Source organism: Heteronotia binoei, chromosome 5, assembly GCF_032191835.1.
Source record: "Heteronotia binoei isolate CCM8104 ecotype False Entrance Well chromosome 5, APGP_CSIRO_Hbin_v1, whole genome shotgun sequence".
In the NCBI taxonomy this organism is placed as follows: Eukaryota; Metazoa; Chordata; class Lepidosauria; order Squamata; family Gekkonidae; genus Heteronotia; species Heteronotia binoei.
Window position 1 is genome coordinate 85,374,766 of NC_083227.1, and position 18,715 is coordinate 85,393,480.

At 40.1% G+C, this 18,715-nt stretch overlaps 1 protein-coding gene across 1 annotated transcript; it reads left to right on the top strand.

The window, feature by feature from the left end:
• The first annotated feature begins 5,927 nt into the window (after window positions 1-5,927).
• On the top strand, window positions 5,928-17,777 carry ARF4 (ADP ribosylation factor 4). Its single transcript, XM_060239729.1, has 6 exons — window positions 5,928-6,523; window positions 11,634-11,714; window positions 13,405-13,514; window positions 16,084-16,155; window positions 16,580-16,705; window positions 16,915-17,777. Exons 1-6 carry the CDS (start codon window positions 6,457-6,459, stop codon window positions 16,999-17,001), a joined length of 543 nt encoding a protein of 180 aa, XP_060095712.1. The 5' UTR covers window positions 5,928-6,456; the 3' UTR covers window positions 17,002-17,777.
• Window positions 17,778-18,715: the final 938 nt, after the last annotated feature.

The following is an 18,715-nucleotide window of genomic DNA, read 5'->3' on the forward strand; positions in this document are numbered from 1 at the left end:
TGTTTGTCAAATATGCTTTTGTCTTTTGGAATTGTACTTTTACATCTTCTAAGTTTGACCTTTGTTTTTTCCCCAAACAATTTTTTATTTATACTCAACACATATATACATGAAGTAACAGAGTTACAGTGGAAGAAAAATAAGGCATTAACATTCACTACACATATATACATTTATATAAAATAAAATTTAACAAAATTTAACATAAAATGATCATGAAAGAATAATACTTTTATGAATTACCCGCTGGTTAAATAAAGAGGAAAGGGTGATGTCAACATCAACATAGTGATGAAATCCCAAATTTTAAGGATCCAATTATCTGTAGACAAGTTAAGATTAGATTTCCAGTTCTGGGCTATTATAATTTTGGCTGCTGTTATAAGCGAAATAATAAGAGATATTTTAGACTCTGAAGCCTTAACAGATTGCCAGTCATTTAGAATGATGATGTCCACATTTCTTGGGATATTGATGCCGGGTATGCTTTCCACTTGGTTTATAACTTTGTGCCAAAAAGAGTTAACAATTGGACATTCCCACCAGCAATGTAGTGGTGAAGCCTTCTTGCCACAGTTTCGCCAACAAAGTGGGGAGTTACTAGGGTCAATTCTAGCGAAGTGGGTGGGAGTACGATACCATCTTGACATAGTTTTATAATTTTGTTGAAAGATGGCTATTGATTTGGTTTTACAAACTTATGTTTCCCATATAGCCTCCCATTGTGTAGTAGTGAGTGTGACCTTACATTCTTGATGCCATTTTTCACAGTAAGATGGTAAAGAGTTACAGACCTGCTATAATAGGATATGATAGATTTTAGAAATGAGACCTTTGGGTTTTAAAGAAGAATGAGAAATCAAGTATTCAAAATCAGTTTTAGGCCTTGTAGCAGACATTTTTAGAAAAGAGCTATTGAGAAAATGGCAGATTTGTAAGTATTCTGACCATGGGATCTTAATGGATGCAGAGCTCTCCAACTGAGCTTTGGTCTTAATTTTATTATTACTAAAAAGTTGAAAGAGAAAAAACAGTGAGGCAGATTCCCATGAACAGAATGAAGGAAACTGAACAGCTGGAGGAAACCAAGGCTGTCTTAGAAATGAAGAAAGAACAGATAAGTCGGGGGCCAAAACCTTCTGGACTTGACTGAAAGAGTTACTTATAGTCCAGGAGGGACGATCTTTTTACTTTAGCCATAGAAATTCATGATATTTGTAGGGGGATATGAGAGTCTCCTAAATTGACCTTTGTGAGGGGAAAGAAAAGTTGAAAATTGGGATCATAAAGCAGCAGCACTTTGGGACTGTGATAGATCCAAGTGAGCAGCCGTGTTGGTCTGAAGCAGTAGAACAAAGGAGGAGTCAAGCTGCACCTTTAAGACCAGCAAAGTTTTATTGAGAATGTAAACTTTCATATGCATGCATACTGCTTCAGATGAGGGGATAGGGTACAGTGGGCTGAAATACATGTAGTGTAAACTGATACAAAATTAGGATCAAATGACTAAATAGTGTAATAAATTGGAAGACCATTTGGGACTGTGAGTGAGGCTTAGCTTTTTTTAAATAAATTTTATTCAATTTATGTGTGGATAAAAATGGGGTGAGTGAATGTTAAAGAAACAGCTTTGCAATAGTCAGTGGTCAGGAAGGAAGATAGTAGAAGACTTCTGTCTAGCCTGTTTGTTGGAAGATTTATACCTCTACTAAAGTATAAAATGCATGCAAAAAAACCCCAAACAGTGTTTTTTTTTTTAAAAAAAGGCTTTTCTGTATGCATTGTAATAGCATGTGATTGGATCAGTTGAATTCTTAGCATGCCTGCAATAAGTATCACTAGCACAGGGATTCCTTCAGGACTTTTGTTACCTTTTATTGTGGCTGATAATGCACACCACACCTATTTTAAAACGATTATTAATTTTTTCTAGAATATCAAATAAAGCATTGTATAAAAATAAATGTATTTAAAAGCACGCTATAAGCTATTGATTAGAACTTTCATGTGGGTTCAGTAGGAAAAGAAAAAATACTTGGGGAAGTGACCTGCCTGTCTTGTGGCAGCAGGAGGTTCAGTAGCAGCTTTTCCCTCCATTTGGCAACTGCTTCCTACAAGACTAATAACCTCTCAGCACTGATGTGAATCTATTTTTGTTCAGTCATCCTCACTGCCATTTTCCCCATACTGTAATATCACACACCAAAACAGTGACCCAAAACAAACAAACTAGAGAGTCCTCAGAATCTTATATAAATGATTAAATCCCATGTGCCAGATGTCAACAATTCTACATACCCTTATGTATTTATCTATTTATTTATTAAATTTTATTTTTAAACTGCCCTCCCTTGCCAAGGCAGGGCTCAGGATGATGTACAGTGTAATAAATTCATATAATCCATAATAAAAAACAATGAAAACACAGTAATTAATCTAAAAGATGATACTAAGAATTTCAGTTGTGCCACTGCCTCACAGGGAGTGGAAGTGCCAGAAGGATGTAACTGTCACTGTCCTCAACCAAACACCTGGTAGAACATCTCTGCCTTACAGGCCCTGCAGAACTGCATCGTCCCATAGGGCATGAATGTTATTTGGCATAGTTCTGCCAGGGTGGAGAATGCCCTGGCTCTGGTTAAGGACAACTGGATATCCCTTGGGCCAGAGACCACCATTAGATTTTGATCTACTGAATGTAGTGCTCTTCTGGGGGCATACCAGGAGAGGTGGTCCCAAAGATATATTGGTCCTGGACTACATGAGTCTCAAGAAAACACTAAGGGTGGGTCCAAAGGAAAGGGAGAGAGAGGGCGTGAGGTAAGAATATAAGAACAATCTGCACGGTCAGTCCATCTAGTCTAGCATTCTGCTTCACGCAACTGCCAACCAGTTGCCTTGGAAGGCTGGCTCCCAGCATTGGTATCCACAGGTTGCTACCTCTGGAGATAAAGGCTCCCTTTATTTACAATTAGCCTGAAGCCCATGCTTTGCTATGGCATTTCACTACCTTTAAATGTTTTTGATTGTTTTAACTAGGGAAGGGTGTTTTGTTTTTGGAAGATTTATAAACTCAATCACCATGCTGACTGTTATGAAAAATGCCTATTCTGGTTTACAGCTGATTTCCCCTTTTGGTCTGCACAACAACCCTGTGAGGTAGGTTAGGCTGAAAGTCTTGTGAGTGGACTGAAATCACAATGTGGACCAAAGCAGGAGGGAAGCAACCTCAGCAGGATCTAATGACACAGAGTCCACTCTGCAAAGCAGCCATTTTCTCCAGGGGAGCTGATCTCTGCCTTCTCCCTCTCTTGCTTCCTTCTGCATCTCAGCTTGTTTTGCCAGGCTCTTGCGATTGCACAGGAGCTACAGAACAAGATGATTGGGGCTCTTGAACTTAAGACTTCCCAGATAGTAGACTAATACTGATGACTATACATGGTTGTCTCTCTATTGTTGCACTGCCTTGTAAGAGCTGTAGTTATTTAGCTGGGGGAGGCAGTAGTTTTATACACAAGCACATAGCCCTCAATCTGTGTCATGGTGCCTTCAGATGTTCTTGACCAGCACATGAAGCAAGTTACGTGCAAAAATTTACAATGCTCAGTCATTTAGTGTTTTCCCCTGGGTCTTAAGCTCAAAGCATTGGACCATGAGATTTCTATAATGAATGTCAATAAATCAAAAGTACATTTGCAATGCACCTGAACAGCATACTTAATATTGCTACAGCACAGACATTGTATCCAGGTTTTTATGCAGACATTCAGAGCAATAAGTGTCAGTTAATGTTTTAAGCATGTTTTAAATTTTTTTTTTAAATCTTTGTTTTTGTCTGTGTCCTCTATAATTATATCTCTGCTACCTGACATTACATTTTATGACACACATGGCCCAGCCTAACAAGGTCTCATTTATGTCAGATCTGGCCCTCCTAACAAATGAGTTTGACACCCCTGGTCGTCATGTTCTTAATTTTCACAAGCTCAGTTATCGCCAAACTGCCTAGGGAAAGGGCAGTTTGATCACTGCCACTGCCCTACTAGCCACTAGGAGGTAGCATCCCCTCTCTATTGGGAAGAACATAATTGCAAGGGATAGACCAGCCAGGTCAGGTTATCAGACAGAGAATGAAGAGGTGTATGGACCTTGTTTTTCTTCTCCCTGCCAAGAAGAGCTCCGCTCCAGATAACAGTTGTTCTGGGACTTCAGGAAAAGGAAGGACGCTCTGGCCTCTTACATCAGCCAGAATGTCAGGATTGTCCCATCACCAGTACTCAGGTCCGTAGCTATAAGGGGGCCAGGCCACTCCATTCAATCCCCCTTCCATCTTTATGGCCCATCCATTGAAGGGCCTCCAGTCTGTCTTCTTTGCTGACTGCCAATCACTGCCACTCTGAACAAATGCAGCATTGCTACTGGGGTGCTAAGGGAGGAAGCCTTGCTTGGAACAGAAACAAGCCTCTGCAAGCTGGATCCTTGGCGGCCAGAGGCAGCGGCTTTGGAATCTGAGGGTGGGAGAAGTTCCAGGAAGGCGGCCTGGCAAGGAGATCAGCAAGGAGGGGCTTCAGGTTGGCATGGGGGGCAGCAGCTTTGGAATCTGAGGGTGGGGGAAGTTCCAGGAAGGTGGCCTGGAAAGAGATCAGCAAGGAGGAGCTTCTGGTTGGCATGGGGGGTACGGGAAACCTACTTGCAGCTGGATTCCCCTGGAAGGTTTACTGAGCTAGACAAATGCGGGGGGGGGGGCTGTCACTTTACGTGAGAAGCAGAGAAAGTGTTTAGAGCCAAATCAAGTGGCTCCCTGGCCCTCTCAAACAAAAAATGCTGCTGTGGGCCCCACCAAATATGAAATCCTGGCTACAGCCCTGCCAATACTCCCTCTAAACTGTGGAGTCTTGTGAGCACAAATTCTACTCTGTGAGCTACTGGCATTAGAGTTGTGACCTGCTGCATCGATTAGCTTGTTCTGGGCCATTTTTCCTGAGCTAAAAGAAAAATGTGTGAACCAGAGGCTAAAAAGCTGTGAGCTAGCTCACAGTAATTCAGCTTAGAGGGAACGCTGACCACCACCCAAGCAAAAACATCCTCACTGAAGCTCAGCAGACCCAAGTGAGATGAAAGTCCTTCACACTGATCCTCCCTTTAGGGGAGGGACGGTGGCTCAGTGGCACAGCATCTGCTTGGTAAGCAGAAGGTCCCAGATTCAATCCCTGGCATCTCCAAAAGGGGTCCAGGCAAGTAGGCATGGAAATCCTCAGCTTGAGACCCTGGAGAGCCACTGCCAGTCTGAGAAGACAATACTGACTTTGATGGACCAAGGGTCTGATTCAGTGTAAGGCAGTTTCATATGTTCATATATGTTCTTTTTACTCCTTTTCTCTTGCGTTGCTTAAATCTTTGGTCTGCAAGTCTGTGGGCAAGACCTGTGTTTCTTGAGAAATGTGAGAAGCAATTCTTCTAAGAACCAGGTTATATATAAAACAAATGATAATCCCGTGTACTGATTTACCACCTCAAGCTATATAAAGAGGGGTGTATCCTCCATTAAAACAGCAACAAACAAACCTGCTTATAGAAAGCAGGACGTCAGGGGCCAGGCTTAACATCTAGTTTTCAGTACACGAATGCTTTTTGCATCACCCTGGGTCTAAAGAGAGTACAGATCTTTAACGCACTACTGGGCTCCCATTTTATTTTAAGGGTCTGAAGAGATGCACTGTACAAAGTTTCACCACAGCATTTGCTGTTTACAAGAATCAGGCTATACATAATTCCAGCAATTAAACCTAGCTTCAGTCAACCTGTTCTTAACATGGGCCTCGGCCTCATAATGGACAGACTATGACTCCCAGCACGCACTGCGGCAGAAAAGGGGGAAGGGAAGCTGCCGTTATACTTCCCCAACACGCTTGCGTGCCTTTCTTCCTCTCTCGGAAGGACGAGTAGCGGCATTACCTTCGGACTACAGCTCCCATGGTGCCGTGCGGCTCAATCCAGAAGCCGTGAACGCCAGCAGCGGCGGTTTGCAGCTGGGAACCGTAGTCTTCCTGTCTGTCGTGAGGCCTGTTCTAGGTTCGGCGTGTGGGTGGTGCTGCGGTGAGGATGTGGCGGGCGTGACGCGATTTTGTCCGCGTTGGAGCCGGGGCGGCCGTGACGTGGCAGAGAGAGAGATAGAGAGACAGAGAGCGAGAAAAAGGAGAGAGCCAGGCAGGTTTCCCGGACTCGGACCAGCCCTCGGTCAGCAGCAGCCGTTATTGCCCACGTCAGCGCTCGCCGCTTTCGGCGCCCTTGTGGCAGCGAGAGGGAAAAGTAGCAGGAGGATCCCCAAGCAAGCGACAGAGAGGGACGCACGGACACAGCAGGCACCGGGGCCCAGGCCGCTGCCTCCCTCCGCCTTCGTACTCTGCCCGTTCACTCGCTTCCTGCGCCGCTGCCCCCGCCTCACCCGGAGCTGCCATGGGCCTCACCATCTCTTCGCTTTTCTCCCGTCTTTTCGGCAAGAAGCAGATGCGCATCCTCATGGGTGAGGCACCCGGACGGGCCAGGCACACACGGCAGGCACTCCCCCAGCCCCGCGGCGACCCCGCCCCGGCAGCAGCCACAGGCCTGGCGCTTCCTCCTAGGCTATGCGGCCCCCCTTTCCCCCCCCCCCCCACCCGGGTGCTTCTTCTCGAGCGGCGAAGGAATAGGGGTGGGGGTGCGGGAGGCTTGGTTAGGCCAGACCTCTGGCCCGAAGGGAAGCGAAATTTGGGTGGGCCTTTGGAAGCTCTCCTTTGAGAGCATCCCCGAGAATCTACCCCGGAACTAGACGTTTCACAGCCAGAGGACTTATCTTCAGTCGCCCTTTCAGGATGTGGGTTCTTGCTCAGTGTAATTGGCTTCCTGTGTTTCTAAATATTATTTCAGTGCATGGTGTGTGTGGCTCTTCCAGTCTTTTTTATTTTAAAATGTGTCATCTTGGTTTTCTTCCAACAGAGAAACTCAAGGTATATCACAAAATCCACGCAAACAAAAGTGTAGAGAGAGGCTGGCCTTGAGGAATGTCTCCTTGTTTTCTGTAGTCGGTTGAATTTACATCCTTTTTATTTTGTAAAAAACAAGACTAATAACGAAAATCTGCTCATATTGTTAAATTGGTCTTTTACCATTGATATTTCAACCAGGATGTGGTTAATAGGTCTTTTAATATTTTTTGTGAAATGCTTGAGGATGCTGAACTGAGATGCAAAAATAATTCTTTTTTGCTGGGGAAGCTTTGCTTTTAATGCATGTTGAGTAAACAGTTAAAGAAATCAATATTTCGAGTTCTATAAAAAAATACATAGAACTCTTTGTATACTGTTGATAGCCCTGTATATTGGATTAGGGTTTTGTCCTAATCACACAGTGGCTGTTCTGAAGTATTACTGGGTTTGAGTGAACTTTTTGTGGGATAGATAAATCAGCAGAATATTTTTAAAATTGCTCCATCTTCCTTTGTATGCATAATTATGGTCTAGAAACTAAAAATGTCACCATTGTATGCTTTGTCTTGCCATTTCTTTGCCCATCCCCCTTACAGTTAATAAGATGCTGAAATATTATGCTACCATGATCCCCCTAAATTATCTGGTATTTGGTTGGTTAGGTATAGCTTACTTTTTATAAAAATAACTTTGAATTGTCTGAAAGAGGTGCAGGTGAGCAGTAAAGATGTCTTTCTAAATGGTTCAGTTCTTTGCTTTGCATTATATCATTCTCTGATGCTTTGAGTTCTGATGCTTAGAAATGGACTGAAAGTACAGATTTTTACAAAACAATAAATATAATGTTAATATGATATAATAATACTTTGGCCATTATCCTGTTTTTAATGCCCTTCAGTTTACCAGAATAATTACAATCTAATTAAGTTCTGTTCATGTACGGTTTAATGTATACTCACACATATGTATGTGTTTGATCCTCAATGTTGGAGTTTGGTTCAGCCGTCTGTCATTGTAAGCAGAATTTCAGAAAGCTGACATCTAGTTTAGGATTACATTTTTGTGACTCTGGAATAGAAATGTGACAGTACCATATTGTAGGTGAAACACTTTCTTGCAGTTGGTGAGTCAGTACCTCATACAGTTTGATTTTTAAAATGAGGCTAGATTGTGCACATAAGTTGTTATGAACACAAATATATGTTGTGCACTGGTTTTTAAAATAGAAAAAAACACCAGAACTGTACTTGGGATAGCCTTAGAAAACAATTAAAACACATAAGAGATCTGACTGCTTATGAAACTTGGGCTACAATTCAAAATTTTTCCATTTGGCTAAACCGCATGTGTGAAACCAATGATGTGCATCTTATCTATATAAAAGCACATAAAATACGTTTCATGCTTTAGAAGCTGTATTCTGTGAATTCAGTACTTCTAGAGGTTTTGAACCTTTTTGAATCCTGCAGGGAAACTAGATGAGGACTTTAAGCCACTCATAGTCAGTAGGCATCCTCTCAGAAATTAGCTGGTGCTTGTCTCTCTTGTGACACTTTAATATTACTATTTAAAGATACAGATGTTATTTATTTATATTACTCATCTAAAAGAGTGATATTCTGAAGCCTTAGTGTCACAGCAGAAAAACCCCTGTCTCTGGTTACCATCTACTTTTCTTAAAAAATAAAAAAACACCCAGAATAGGGCTTTCTCAAATGGTATTGACAAATTGACAGTTTTGTAGGTGGGTGTCCACCTCTGGACGCTGTGGTTTCAGGCCATGTAGGGTTGTTGAGGTCAAAATTGACATTTGAATTGTATATAGAAACAAACATGGAGTCAGTGAAGATCTTCCAACATCAAAGCATCTATCCAGTGACTCATACTCCCCCCCCCCCCCTCAAAATCTTGCTTGTCTCTACGGCAGGGGTGTTGAACTCATTTGTAATGAGGGATAGATCTGACATAAATGAGACATTGTTGGGCCGGGCCATGTGTGTCATAAAATGTAATGCCAGGTAGTGGAGATACAAACTTTATAAAAGACACAGACAAACACAAAGATTTTTTTTAAACTTTAAATAAAACATGCTTAAAAGATTAGCACACTTGCAATATTTTATTTATTTAACAATTTCTGATAACTGACAACTCTTGCTCTGAATTATTGTATCAAAATCTGGGGACAGTCTGTGCTGTAGCCATCTTGAGTATGCTGCTCAGGTGTGTGTGTGTGTGTGTGTGTAAATTGCAAACCTACTTTTGATTTATTGACATTCATTACAGAAATCTCATGGTCAATGCTCTGAGCCTAAAACTCAGAGGAAAACATGAAATGGCTTGGCATTGTGAGCTTCTGTACATAAGTTGCTTCATGAGCTGGTCAGCCAATGGAGAAAATAGGGGCTTTGCTCTGTAGCTCCTGTGCCATTGAGCAAGCCTGCCAAAGCAAGCTGTGATGCAGAAGGAAGCAAGAGAGAGAGAGAAGGAAGCAGATGACAGTGAGTTGCTCACAGGCCTGATTGGAGCTCTCTGGAGGCCTGATCCAGCCCTTGGGCCACATGATTGACACCTCTGCTCTAAAGGTGCTACTGGACTAGAATCTGCCTGTTCTTAGGGTTGCACCATTTGTTTTTAAAATGCCCTACAGCAACCAAGCAAGTTGTTACACTGAAGCAATACTGTGGTGTTCCCTTTCCTTTATGTGCCTACAGCTTAGTATTGTCCTGAAAAGTAAGAAAGTTAAACAAATGTTTGGAGTGCCATACTTCTGCACATTGTATAGATGTGCAAGCACATACTATTTTTTCCAATCTTAAGAGTCTAAAATCAGCTTTTTCAAACTGTACATAGATAGCATCAGGAAAAGGGGGGGAAACATGCCCAGGCCAGGGTGCAATTTAAGGAGGTTTCAAAATAGCAGATGCTTTTCTGCTGTGGAGCTTTCAGTCCTAAAGGTCCTTCCCAACACAAGCAGCACAATACTTACATGTAAAGGAATCTATGTAGAGTGCAACATAAATCTCTCCTACTGAGCTTGTGTTCCTTACTAAAACATAGGGTTAGATTGGATGTGAGAATTTGTGCTCCCAAGGCGTGTAGTGGCTTTGTGTGACACGAAGGCCAATTCTGCACTAGACCTTTAATACTGATTCAGCCCCGTCCCCAAACTGATTTTCTACACAAAAACAAACTCATAGAGTTGGTTTCTGTGATTCCATCATTCCGGTGTAGAATGTCAGTTTGGGAACAGGGCTGAACCAGGATTAAAGGTGTAGTGCAAAATTGGCCTAAGTGTTTGAAAAAGGGCAAAAAACAAGGCCCCACCGTTGCTTTTGGATACTCCACAACTCCTGTACCCAAGTTGAGAATGATATACTTGTGTTTTCTAGATCCGTAGCCTTAAGTTTCATTGTGTTAGTACTGAACGATATCATATAATAACCTTCAAAATCTGGTGCTGTTCATACTAAAGCTATTAGATTCTCCATTTGCTTTATTTAAAAGATGTTTTTATTTAGTATGGTGGTGTTCAGTTTCAAACTGCATTTCTTAATATATGCAGTGGCTGTAATTTCTAACACAATTCAGTGTTTCTGTTTTTGCAGCTCAGACTTTGCATTTTATATATCCTAAAATAAGAATTAAACAGTTTATAAAGGTTGCTATTTTAATGATTAAATGCATGGAATGTGTTGTACCCCCTCAGTCCTTCATGTTGTTTTTGCATGCATATATACTTACACTTTAACTCATGCAAGTTCCCTGTCTCATTACTTGATGAAGCCCTTAAACACTGGGTTTATTGATGATACTGATTTTAAAATGAAGGGATATTAATTGAAAAATTTGAGATCAGTTTATGACATACTGGAAGAATTCTAGAATTCTCCTTATTTTAATGTATCACACTCAGCATAACTCATTCCTTGAAATATGATAATACTTGCACTTTTTAAAAATCCTATGTTCTGAATCTTGTAAAGCTGAGAGTTTGGAAATTAAGAAGGTATACATAATTACTATATGGAATTCTCAGGGTTCTTGCCCCCTTCTTATATCTTTATCAGTATCCCAACCCTAATTATTTTATAGTAAACTCTGCTCAGCTTTCTGTTCTGATTTACTAATTACTATGACAAAATGTGGTGCTTCAGCCATCTACTGAGAACTTGCTACTCATTCTTCAGTACATAACAGAGAGAGTGCAAGTCTGTCATTTTCAAAAGTGCTAAAATAGTGGTTCAGAAGGATGGTAGTATTCATTTGGTGCAGGTATACCTCCGTACAAAAATTATGTTGAAACTAAAAATGGCAAAATGTCAGGCAGGCAAGTTATTTAGTATTGAAAGGAATAGTGTTCCAGAGTCAGTGCTTAGTGTAACCACCTCTTGACCTGGGTGGCTTAGGCTAGCCTGATCTTATCAGATCTTGGAAGCTAAGGAGTTGGCCCTGATTAGTGTGTGGATGGGAGGAAGTCCAGGGCTGTTATGTAGAGGCAGGCAATAGCAAACCACCTCTTGCCTTAAACACACTATGGGGTCAGCATAAGTCAGCTGCAGCTTAATGGTACTTTCCACCACCACCACCCCTTAATTTTCACATTTTAATGAGCAGTGCATGCTTTGACTTCATTAAATTAATAATGATTGTTTTTTATTTTTCTAGTTGGTTTGGATGCTGCTGGAAAAACAACTATACTATACAAATTGAAGTTAGGGGAGATTGTCACTACAATTCCCACAATTGGTAAGAATATAATGTATTAATACTAGTGTGTTAATTTTTTGATTTATGAATGGCAGGACAGAAATAACTTGTGCAGTTTAGTACAGAATATGTTAGAGTAACTTTGTTTCATTCTATGGTTTGGATTCAGTGACTCTCTTCTGCGAAAGTAAGGAAGTTGGGATGGGGAGTCTTCCTGTGGAGGGGGGAGGGAGTCACTGCCTGTGGGGACAGAATTATTGACCCCAGAGAAATGCTATTGACCAAAATCTAATATAGGAAGAAGTAGATAGATCCCAGTAGGCAGCCATGTTGGTCTGAAGCAATAGAACAAAGCAGTAAACAAGGGCACCTTTAAGACCAAGTAAGTTTTATTCAGAATGTAAGCTTTCATATGCTCTTAAGCAAACTTCATCAGACAAAATGGGAATGGCAGGCAGCAATTCTTAATATAAGTGGGCGGCAGTGAGTTGGTACATAGAATCATGGGAATGTTTTTAGCAGATTAAAAGAATCACAAATAGGGATCTGTGTTTGTTAGTGTTAGAACAAAGCAGGGCTGAAACAACACTGGAAGGTGATAAAAAGCAGACTGCTGTTTTAGGTGTGAAGTGCCATAAATCTAGGTAACATTCTGGCTTTGTTAGTTTAAATAGAGGGCATGGTTTCTCAAGAGGTTATAACATCTATTATAATTTGCCATTAGAAAAAAGGAAGACATTAAAATACAGTGGAGGATGGGTTGATATATGCAATAAGACAAACAACCAATATCCCCCATTTGGGTATGTCAATACAAAAAAACAAAAACCCAAAATATTCCGATACACTGTTCTAAAAGAGAAATATGTTAGCCATTAGAAAAACAGGGTGCATTAAAGTATAGTGGAGGGTGGGTTAGTATATGTAATGAGACACACAGCCCACATCACTCATTTGAGTATGTCAACACAAAAAAAACATTATTCTGATACACTGTTCTAAAAGAGAAATACATTGGAACACTGTGGAAGCATAGTTGTACTCAGTGAGAGTTGGTTTAGCATATGTAATGAGATTAAAAAAACCCCAATATCTCTGTTCAGTCCTGGGGAGGTGTTTGTTCCAAGTTTCATGATAATTTGTAATTCAGCAGTTTCTCTTCATTCTGTTCTTGAAGTTCCTTTGCAGTAAAACAGCTACTTTGAGATCACCCATTGAATGCTCAGGAAGGTTAAAGTGTTCTCCAACAGGTTTCTCAGTTCTGTAATTCCTGATGTCAGATTTGTGTCCATTTATCCTTTGGTGTAGGGTTTGTCCTGTTTGCCCTATGTAGAGAACTGAAGGGCATTGTTGTCATTTAATGGCACATATAATGTTGGAAGATGAACAAGTGAATGAGCCTGAGATGGTATAGTTAATGCTGTTAGGTCCAGTGCCTGTGTTGTCTGGGTGTATGTGGCAGCAAAGACATGCACATAGATGGATTCTCTAGAACTTGATTTTTGGGGGTTGGGGGTGGCCATTTATAAGTGAAGCTGTAATTGCAGCTCTTTAACAATTCACTTAAATAGTCTTAGATGCTATTGTTCTTTTAGAAATTTTAGAGCAGCTCCATTGTCCTGTCTGCTAAGTTCTGGTTGGGGTTGCACCTGACTAGTGTCAACAATACTGCTGCATCAAGTGCTTACTTGTCCTGCTTGTTATAATCACTTGTGTATTTTCTCTTCAGGTTTTAATGTGGAAACTGTAGAATATAAGAACATCTGTTTCACAGTTTGGGATGTTGGTGGTCAAGATAAAATTCGACCACTCTGGAGGCATTATTTTCAGAACACACAGGTAAGACTACGGATGGCTATTTGATGACCTATTACAAAGTGATAATGCCTATGAAAAACATTATTCATTATACTTCTATCCTGCCTCTTGAAAATCTTGCCTGAGGTGGATGAAGACAATGAATATGGCTTAAAACAAAGTTTATGCTAGAATGTTTAGAGTATTTTATTTTTTTCAGGGTAATCCTCTCATTGGCATAAATTAACTGGTCTTCATTGTTAGCTCTGCTTTATAACCCTGGAAGGTTCAGTGAGCGATTTTTAAAGACCATTGAATAAGTTGTGGATTTAACTACTGTCAAAATCATGACTTCAAATAGTAAATTTGAGCTACCTTGCAGTATGTAACTTTTATATTTTTTCTGCATACTTAAGAGATCACTGTTTTTGTGTGGAAAAAGTTATTTTCCCATGTTGGCAGAAGAACAGAAAAATCTGTCCTTTGTGAATCTTACTTGGGATGGGCAATCTGCAAGGTGGGAATTAACTACAGAAGAATGCTCACAGTGTTTCCTAATGAATTTCCCTTCCAAGAAGGAGGGAACACCAAGCAATGTGATCATGGTAGTTTTGGAAGAATGGTCACAGCTATCCTGTAAAAAACTTTCCTGAAAAGTCTGGCTGCAAGGATGAATGTGCAGGGAAAAGATATTCCAGAAGTAGATGGAGCCTGTGTTATTTGGCTGCTAAAGGTAAAATAACCCAGCATTTGGAAGCAAGTAAAAAACTAGTACAGATATGCCCAAGACACCTTCAACCAAGAGGGAAGTTAAGTATAAGTATTTCAGTATAAATAAATCACCATGCTTTTTGTAATCCTTTGAGCAGCAGAGTTCTGCACAGGGTAGATCTTCCAAACAGTCTCCAGGGGCAACAACATATGGAATATGTTCTAGAATCCAGTCTGGAAGCTAACCAAAACATGGGTGGCATTGGCATGATCCCTGATGAAAGAATGGTCCCCGCTATCTTTATTTATTTTATCAGATTTCTATCCCGCCCTCCCCTAATGGGCTCTTGTAGGAAGCTTTCCTGAAAGCTGTGAAGCAAAGTTGTGCAGGGCACCCAGGTGGTGAACTTGTTCACTTGGGAATAATGTGACCCTGCTCAAAGCAGAAAACATACCCGTATGTACTAACTATAATGTCTGTCTTGCCTGGATTCAGTTTGTTCACTTCCCCTCATCAAGCCCGTGGTTGCATCCAGACACTGGCTTAGCCTGCTCCCTGCTGCTGCTTGATCAAATAATCTCAGTAGTCTTAGAAGCTTTTGTGCATGCCAGCTAAAGGTGAAAAGCAATACAGTGGTAAATGCTTTTATCCCATTCATGGAGAGCAACTCACACACCTGTGCTGCAATTTGTGTGGTGTTGATTTGCTTCAAAGTGAAATATTGTGTAATTCTGTAATATCACATGCTGAACCTAACCCCATGCTGTTTTCTTTTATGTGCTTGAATCCTTGCCCTTCATTACAGTTACAGGATGTTCCGAAATACTTCATAGACTGACACATGTAATACCACATATGTTTAATCTGTTCTTCACGGGTTATGTAAATAAAAGTCTGGATTTGGGAGATACATCTATTGTGCTTTTGTACCTGATTAGGGTGCAAGTCTCTGACATTTACAGATTATAAACACCAGTTAAAATACCATGCCCCTTGAAAGTTGATAAATTCCACATTGCTCTGTGGGGCTCGCAGACCTAGTTAGCTTATAAGAATTAACAGGTAACTGACATTGTTGTACCTCAGTGCCCTCTATGCAGTAGAACTGTCACTTTGTAAATTAACAAGGAATTATAAGAAATTAAAATTACATAAGAACATAAGAGAAGCCATGTTGGATCAGACCAACAGCACATCTAGTCCAACACTCTGTGTCACACAGTGGCCAAAAAAAACAACAACCAAGCACCATTAGGAGGTCCATCAGTGGGGCCAGGAGAGTAGAAGCCCACTCACTGTGCCACCCCTCCCCCCCCATCCAAGAATACAGAGCATCACTGCCCTGAGGGAAAACTGAGAACAAATGGTAAAAAGCCTGGGCACACATAGCTTGGAACTCAATTAAAACCCTACACTGAGGTGTTGTAAAGTAATGTTTCCCCATTGCCATAGTTTCTGCACAATGTCACCAACAGAGCTGATTTGTGTGGAGTAGTGGTTTCTAACAGCCAAGCTCTTGTATCAGTATAGAAATACTCATAGCGGCCTGCTGCTACAGCTTTGTGGATAGTTTTGCAAACTGAATTGCTCGCCTTCACTTTAACTAGGATGAAAGTGGAAATAATATTGCTTTCCATTCTAATTTGTAATATGTTACTGCTGCATTAAAACATTGAGCATGAATCTTTTGTTAACAGCCCACTTAGCTATTCTGAGTGATAGGTTCACTGTGATGGAACTGTTCATATGGAATTCCAATCTGGAGTGGCAAGTGAGGCTTGATCCTACCCCTGAGCTTTTTTTGAAGAGCAAAAGTTTCTTTGTGATGGTGACTTTAGGTTTTACTTAGTGTTGCCAATTTGCATTTCTCATCAACCTTGCTTAACATATTCTTTTCAGGGTCTCATTTTTGTGGTAGATAGCAATGACAGGGAGAGAATTCAGGAAGCAGCAGAAGAACTGCAGAAAATGGTAACTATGATTTTGATCTGAATTTAAATGCCTTCTGTGCCTGATCATGGAAAGAAAATCACCACTAATAAAGGTGTGACAACTAATAGGAGGTGTGGAAGATTTAATTTACCCAGAAATCAGATCTTAAGAAGATTTACTGTTGCGTCCTAATTTATTATGTTCTGAGGCCAAATCTTACATGCCTTCTTAGAATGTTTCTGTTCAGTAAAACCTTCTTGAAGCCACTCATTTAATTCGATACTCTGCCTTGTCTTCACTACTAACAAGCACTGATGGGTTCTTGGAAATTTAGTTAATTACCTACTGTAAATGGGGGAGGGGCCCTGGCTTTGTGGTTGCAATGCTTCCTCCTTATTGATTGGTTGTTTAGTTGTAGGTAACTATAAAAAGGAAAATTAACTAAAATGGTTTTCTCCACCAGCTTCAGGAAGATGAGTTAAGAGATGCAGTGCTGCTGCTTTTTGCAAACAAACAAGACTTGCCAAATGCCATGGCAATCAGTGAAATGACAGACAAACTAGGCCTTCAGTCCCTGCGCAACAGAACTGTAAGTAAAACTTCTAAATGAAAAGTATGCCAGTGTGGTATTCTATTGCTTTGATATATTAAGGTTCATCTATGCTACCTTACAAAAACTTGAAAGTTGTAGTTATAGATCTTAGTTAGATTTTTTTTCTCTTAGCAAATTCTTAATAATGTTTTAAAGTAGGAGGTACAGTATTAAACATTTCATGTTATTCCTTCCCTTCTCAACAGTGGTATGTTCAGGCTACCTGTGCTACACAAGGAACCGGCCTGTATGAGGGACTTGACTGGCTGTCAAATGAGCTTTCAAAACGCTAACCGAAACTGGATGACTTTCACACCGGGACATGTTTGATATAAGTGGTCTAGGCTTGTTACAACAAAATTAGTTTGCATCTTGGTTATTATACCGTATCTGGAACTGGTTTGGGCAGGATATTACAGCATTTTGACTTATTTTGTTGCCAATTATTGTTTACCAAGATATGTGTTGCCAAGGTAACAATATACTTGGATTTAAAAAAACAAACTCCTTAATTTGGAAAACAAGTGTATCTTCTGATTTTTACTTCTACTGTTAGCTGAAATGCCTGAATATAGTTGTGACTTCTGAAATCTGTTTGAATGCTTCTTGAGCCCCAATTAAATTAAGTATGTTTTAAAGATTTCCCCTCATTTTCTTTAAGTTACTGATATTTTCATTCCTTAGACAGTCTGCTGACTTAATCTAGCATTCCATTTATATTTATTTCTCTCCCTCATAACACATTTCCTAATATTGTTCCAGTGGGAAAAATGCTCTAAAACACTATTCAGATCTGCACTGAGGAACATTTTATTAACCTTTTGGATTCTTTAAGCCCATTTTCTGCCTCTGTGTGAATTGAATCTGATTGGTAGAATATTTCTGTGCTGGTTGCAGCGAGCTTGTTGAGGTTTTTAATATTCAGCAGATTGTCTTCCTTTATATTGTATCTTTTTGTTGCATGTTGCTTTTTGGTATCAGCCTGTTTTGCCCAGTGTATAATAGTTCTTCGGAAGTTTTACTGTTTATTGGTGAACATATCTTCATAAAGACAGATTTTTGGAAAATTCTTAAAGACTCAATGGATTAATTTCTTCATAACCTACTCAGAATTATTCCTAATAAATGATACAGGTGTATAGCTTTGTGTATGCTCCTTGAATCTTAAGTTTGTGGAACTGATAATATGAATGTGTGACAGAAGTATTCTTTTTCAATGAACGGAGTTTTTTCTGTACCTTGAACACAAAAAAAAGCTGAATAGCCTTTGAACAGTTTTCAATTTGGCAAAAAATTAAGATGGGCAGTTAAACTTATGTACAGTGTAGCTGGTTAATCATCAAAGCTAAAATCCTGTGTTTTGATGCTGTAAATCTAAATCCTTTTAAGATGTCCAGATATGAAACTACTAACAGTAAAAATTGTAATAAAGTACAAACTGCCCAAAGAATGCGTCTGTTTCATACTCATGACTTGCTAGAGAAACTTTTCCTGTGTTTTATGTGCTTGGAAAACCTAAATTTGGCATGCCTTTTCGCATTGCACATCTAAAGATGAAAAAACAGTTCTCTTTTTGCTACCCCAAACAATTTAAAAAAAAAATTACTGATTTCATTTAAATTGCACCCTAAATATAAGATGCAGAGGCATAACAAATTATTTTAAATTTTCTTTGGTCGAAAGTGTTTTGTGGCAACATTGGTTTGAAAAATTATGGCTATATTTACTTTGAAAGGTAACATCTCTACTGGATAATGTTTTTCACCTTGATAAAGTCAATGAGCCTTTTTGAAAGAGCAGGTATTAATATAACATTAGGTCTCATAGCTGCTGACCAGTTCCTAACATGAGAACATAAGGGCCTGCTGGATCAGACTGGTAATCCATGTAGTCTAGGCTCTTGTTTTACACAGTATCCAACCAGTTGACCTGGAGGGCAAACAGGATGTAGAGGGTAAGATCCACCCCTGCTGCTGCCATCTCTCGGCATTGGTATTCAGGTTTGCT

Coding starts and splice junctions, on each gene's coding strand:
- ARF4 (XM_060239729.1), top strand. CDS start 6,457: ATGGGCCTCACCATCTCTTCGCTTTTCTCCCGTCTTTTCGGCAAGAAG. Junction 6,524..11,633: donor GCAGATGCGCATCCTCATGG/GTGAGGCACCCG, acceptor TTATTTTTCTAG/TTGGTTTGGATGCTGCTGGA. Junction 13,515..16,083: donor ATTATTTTCAGAACACACAG/GTAAGACTACGG, acceptor TATTCTTTTCAG/GGTCTCATTTTTGTGGTAGA.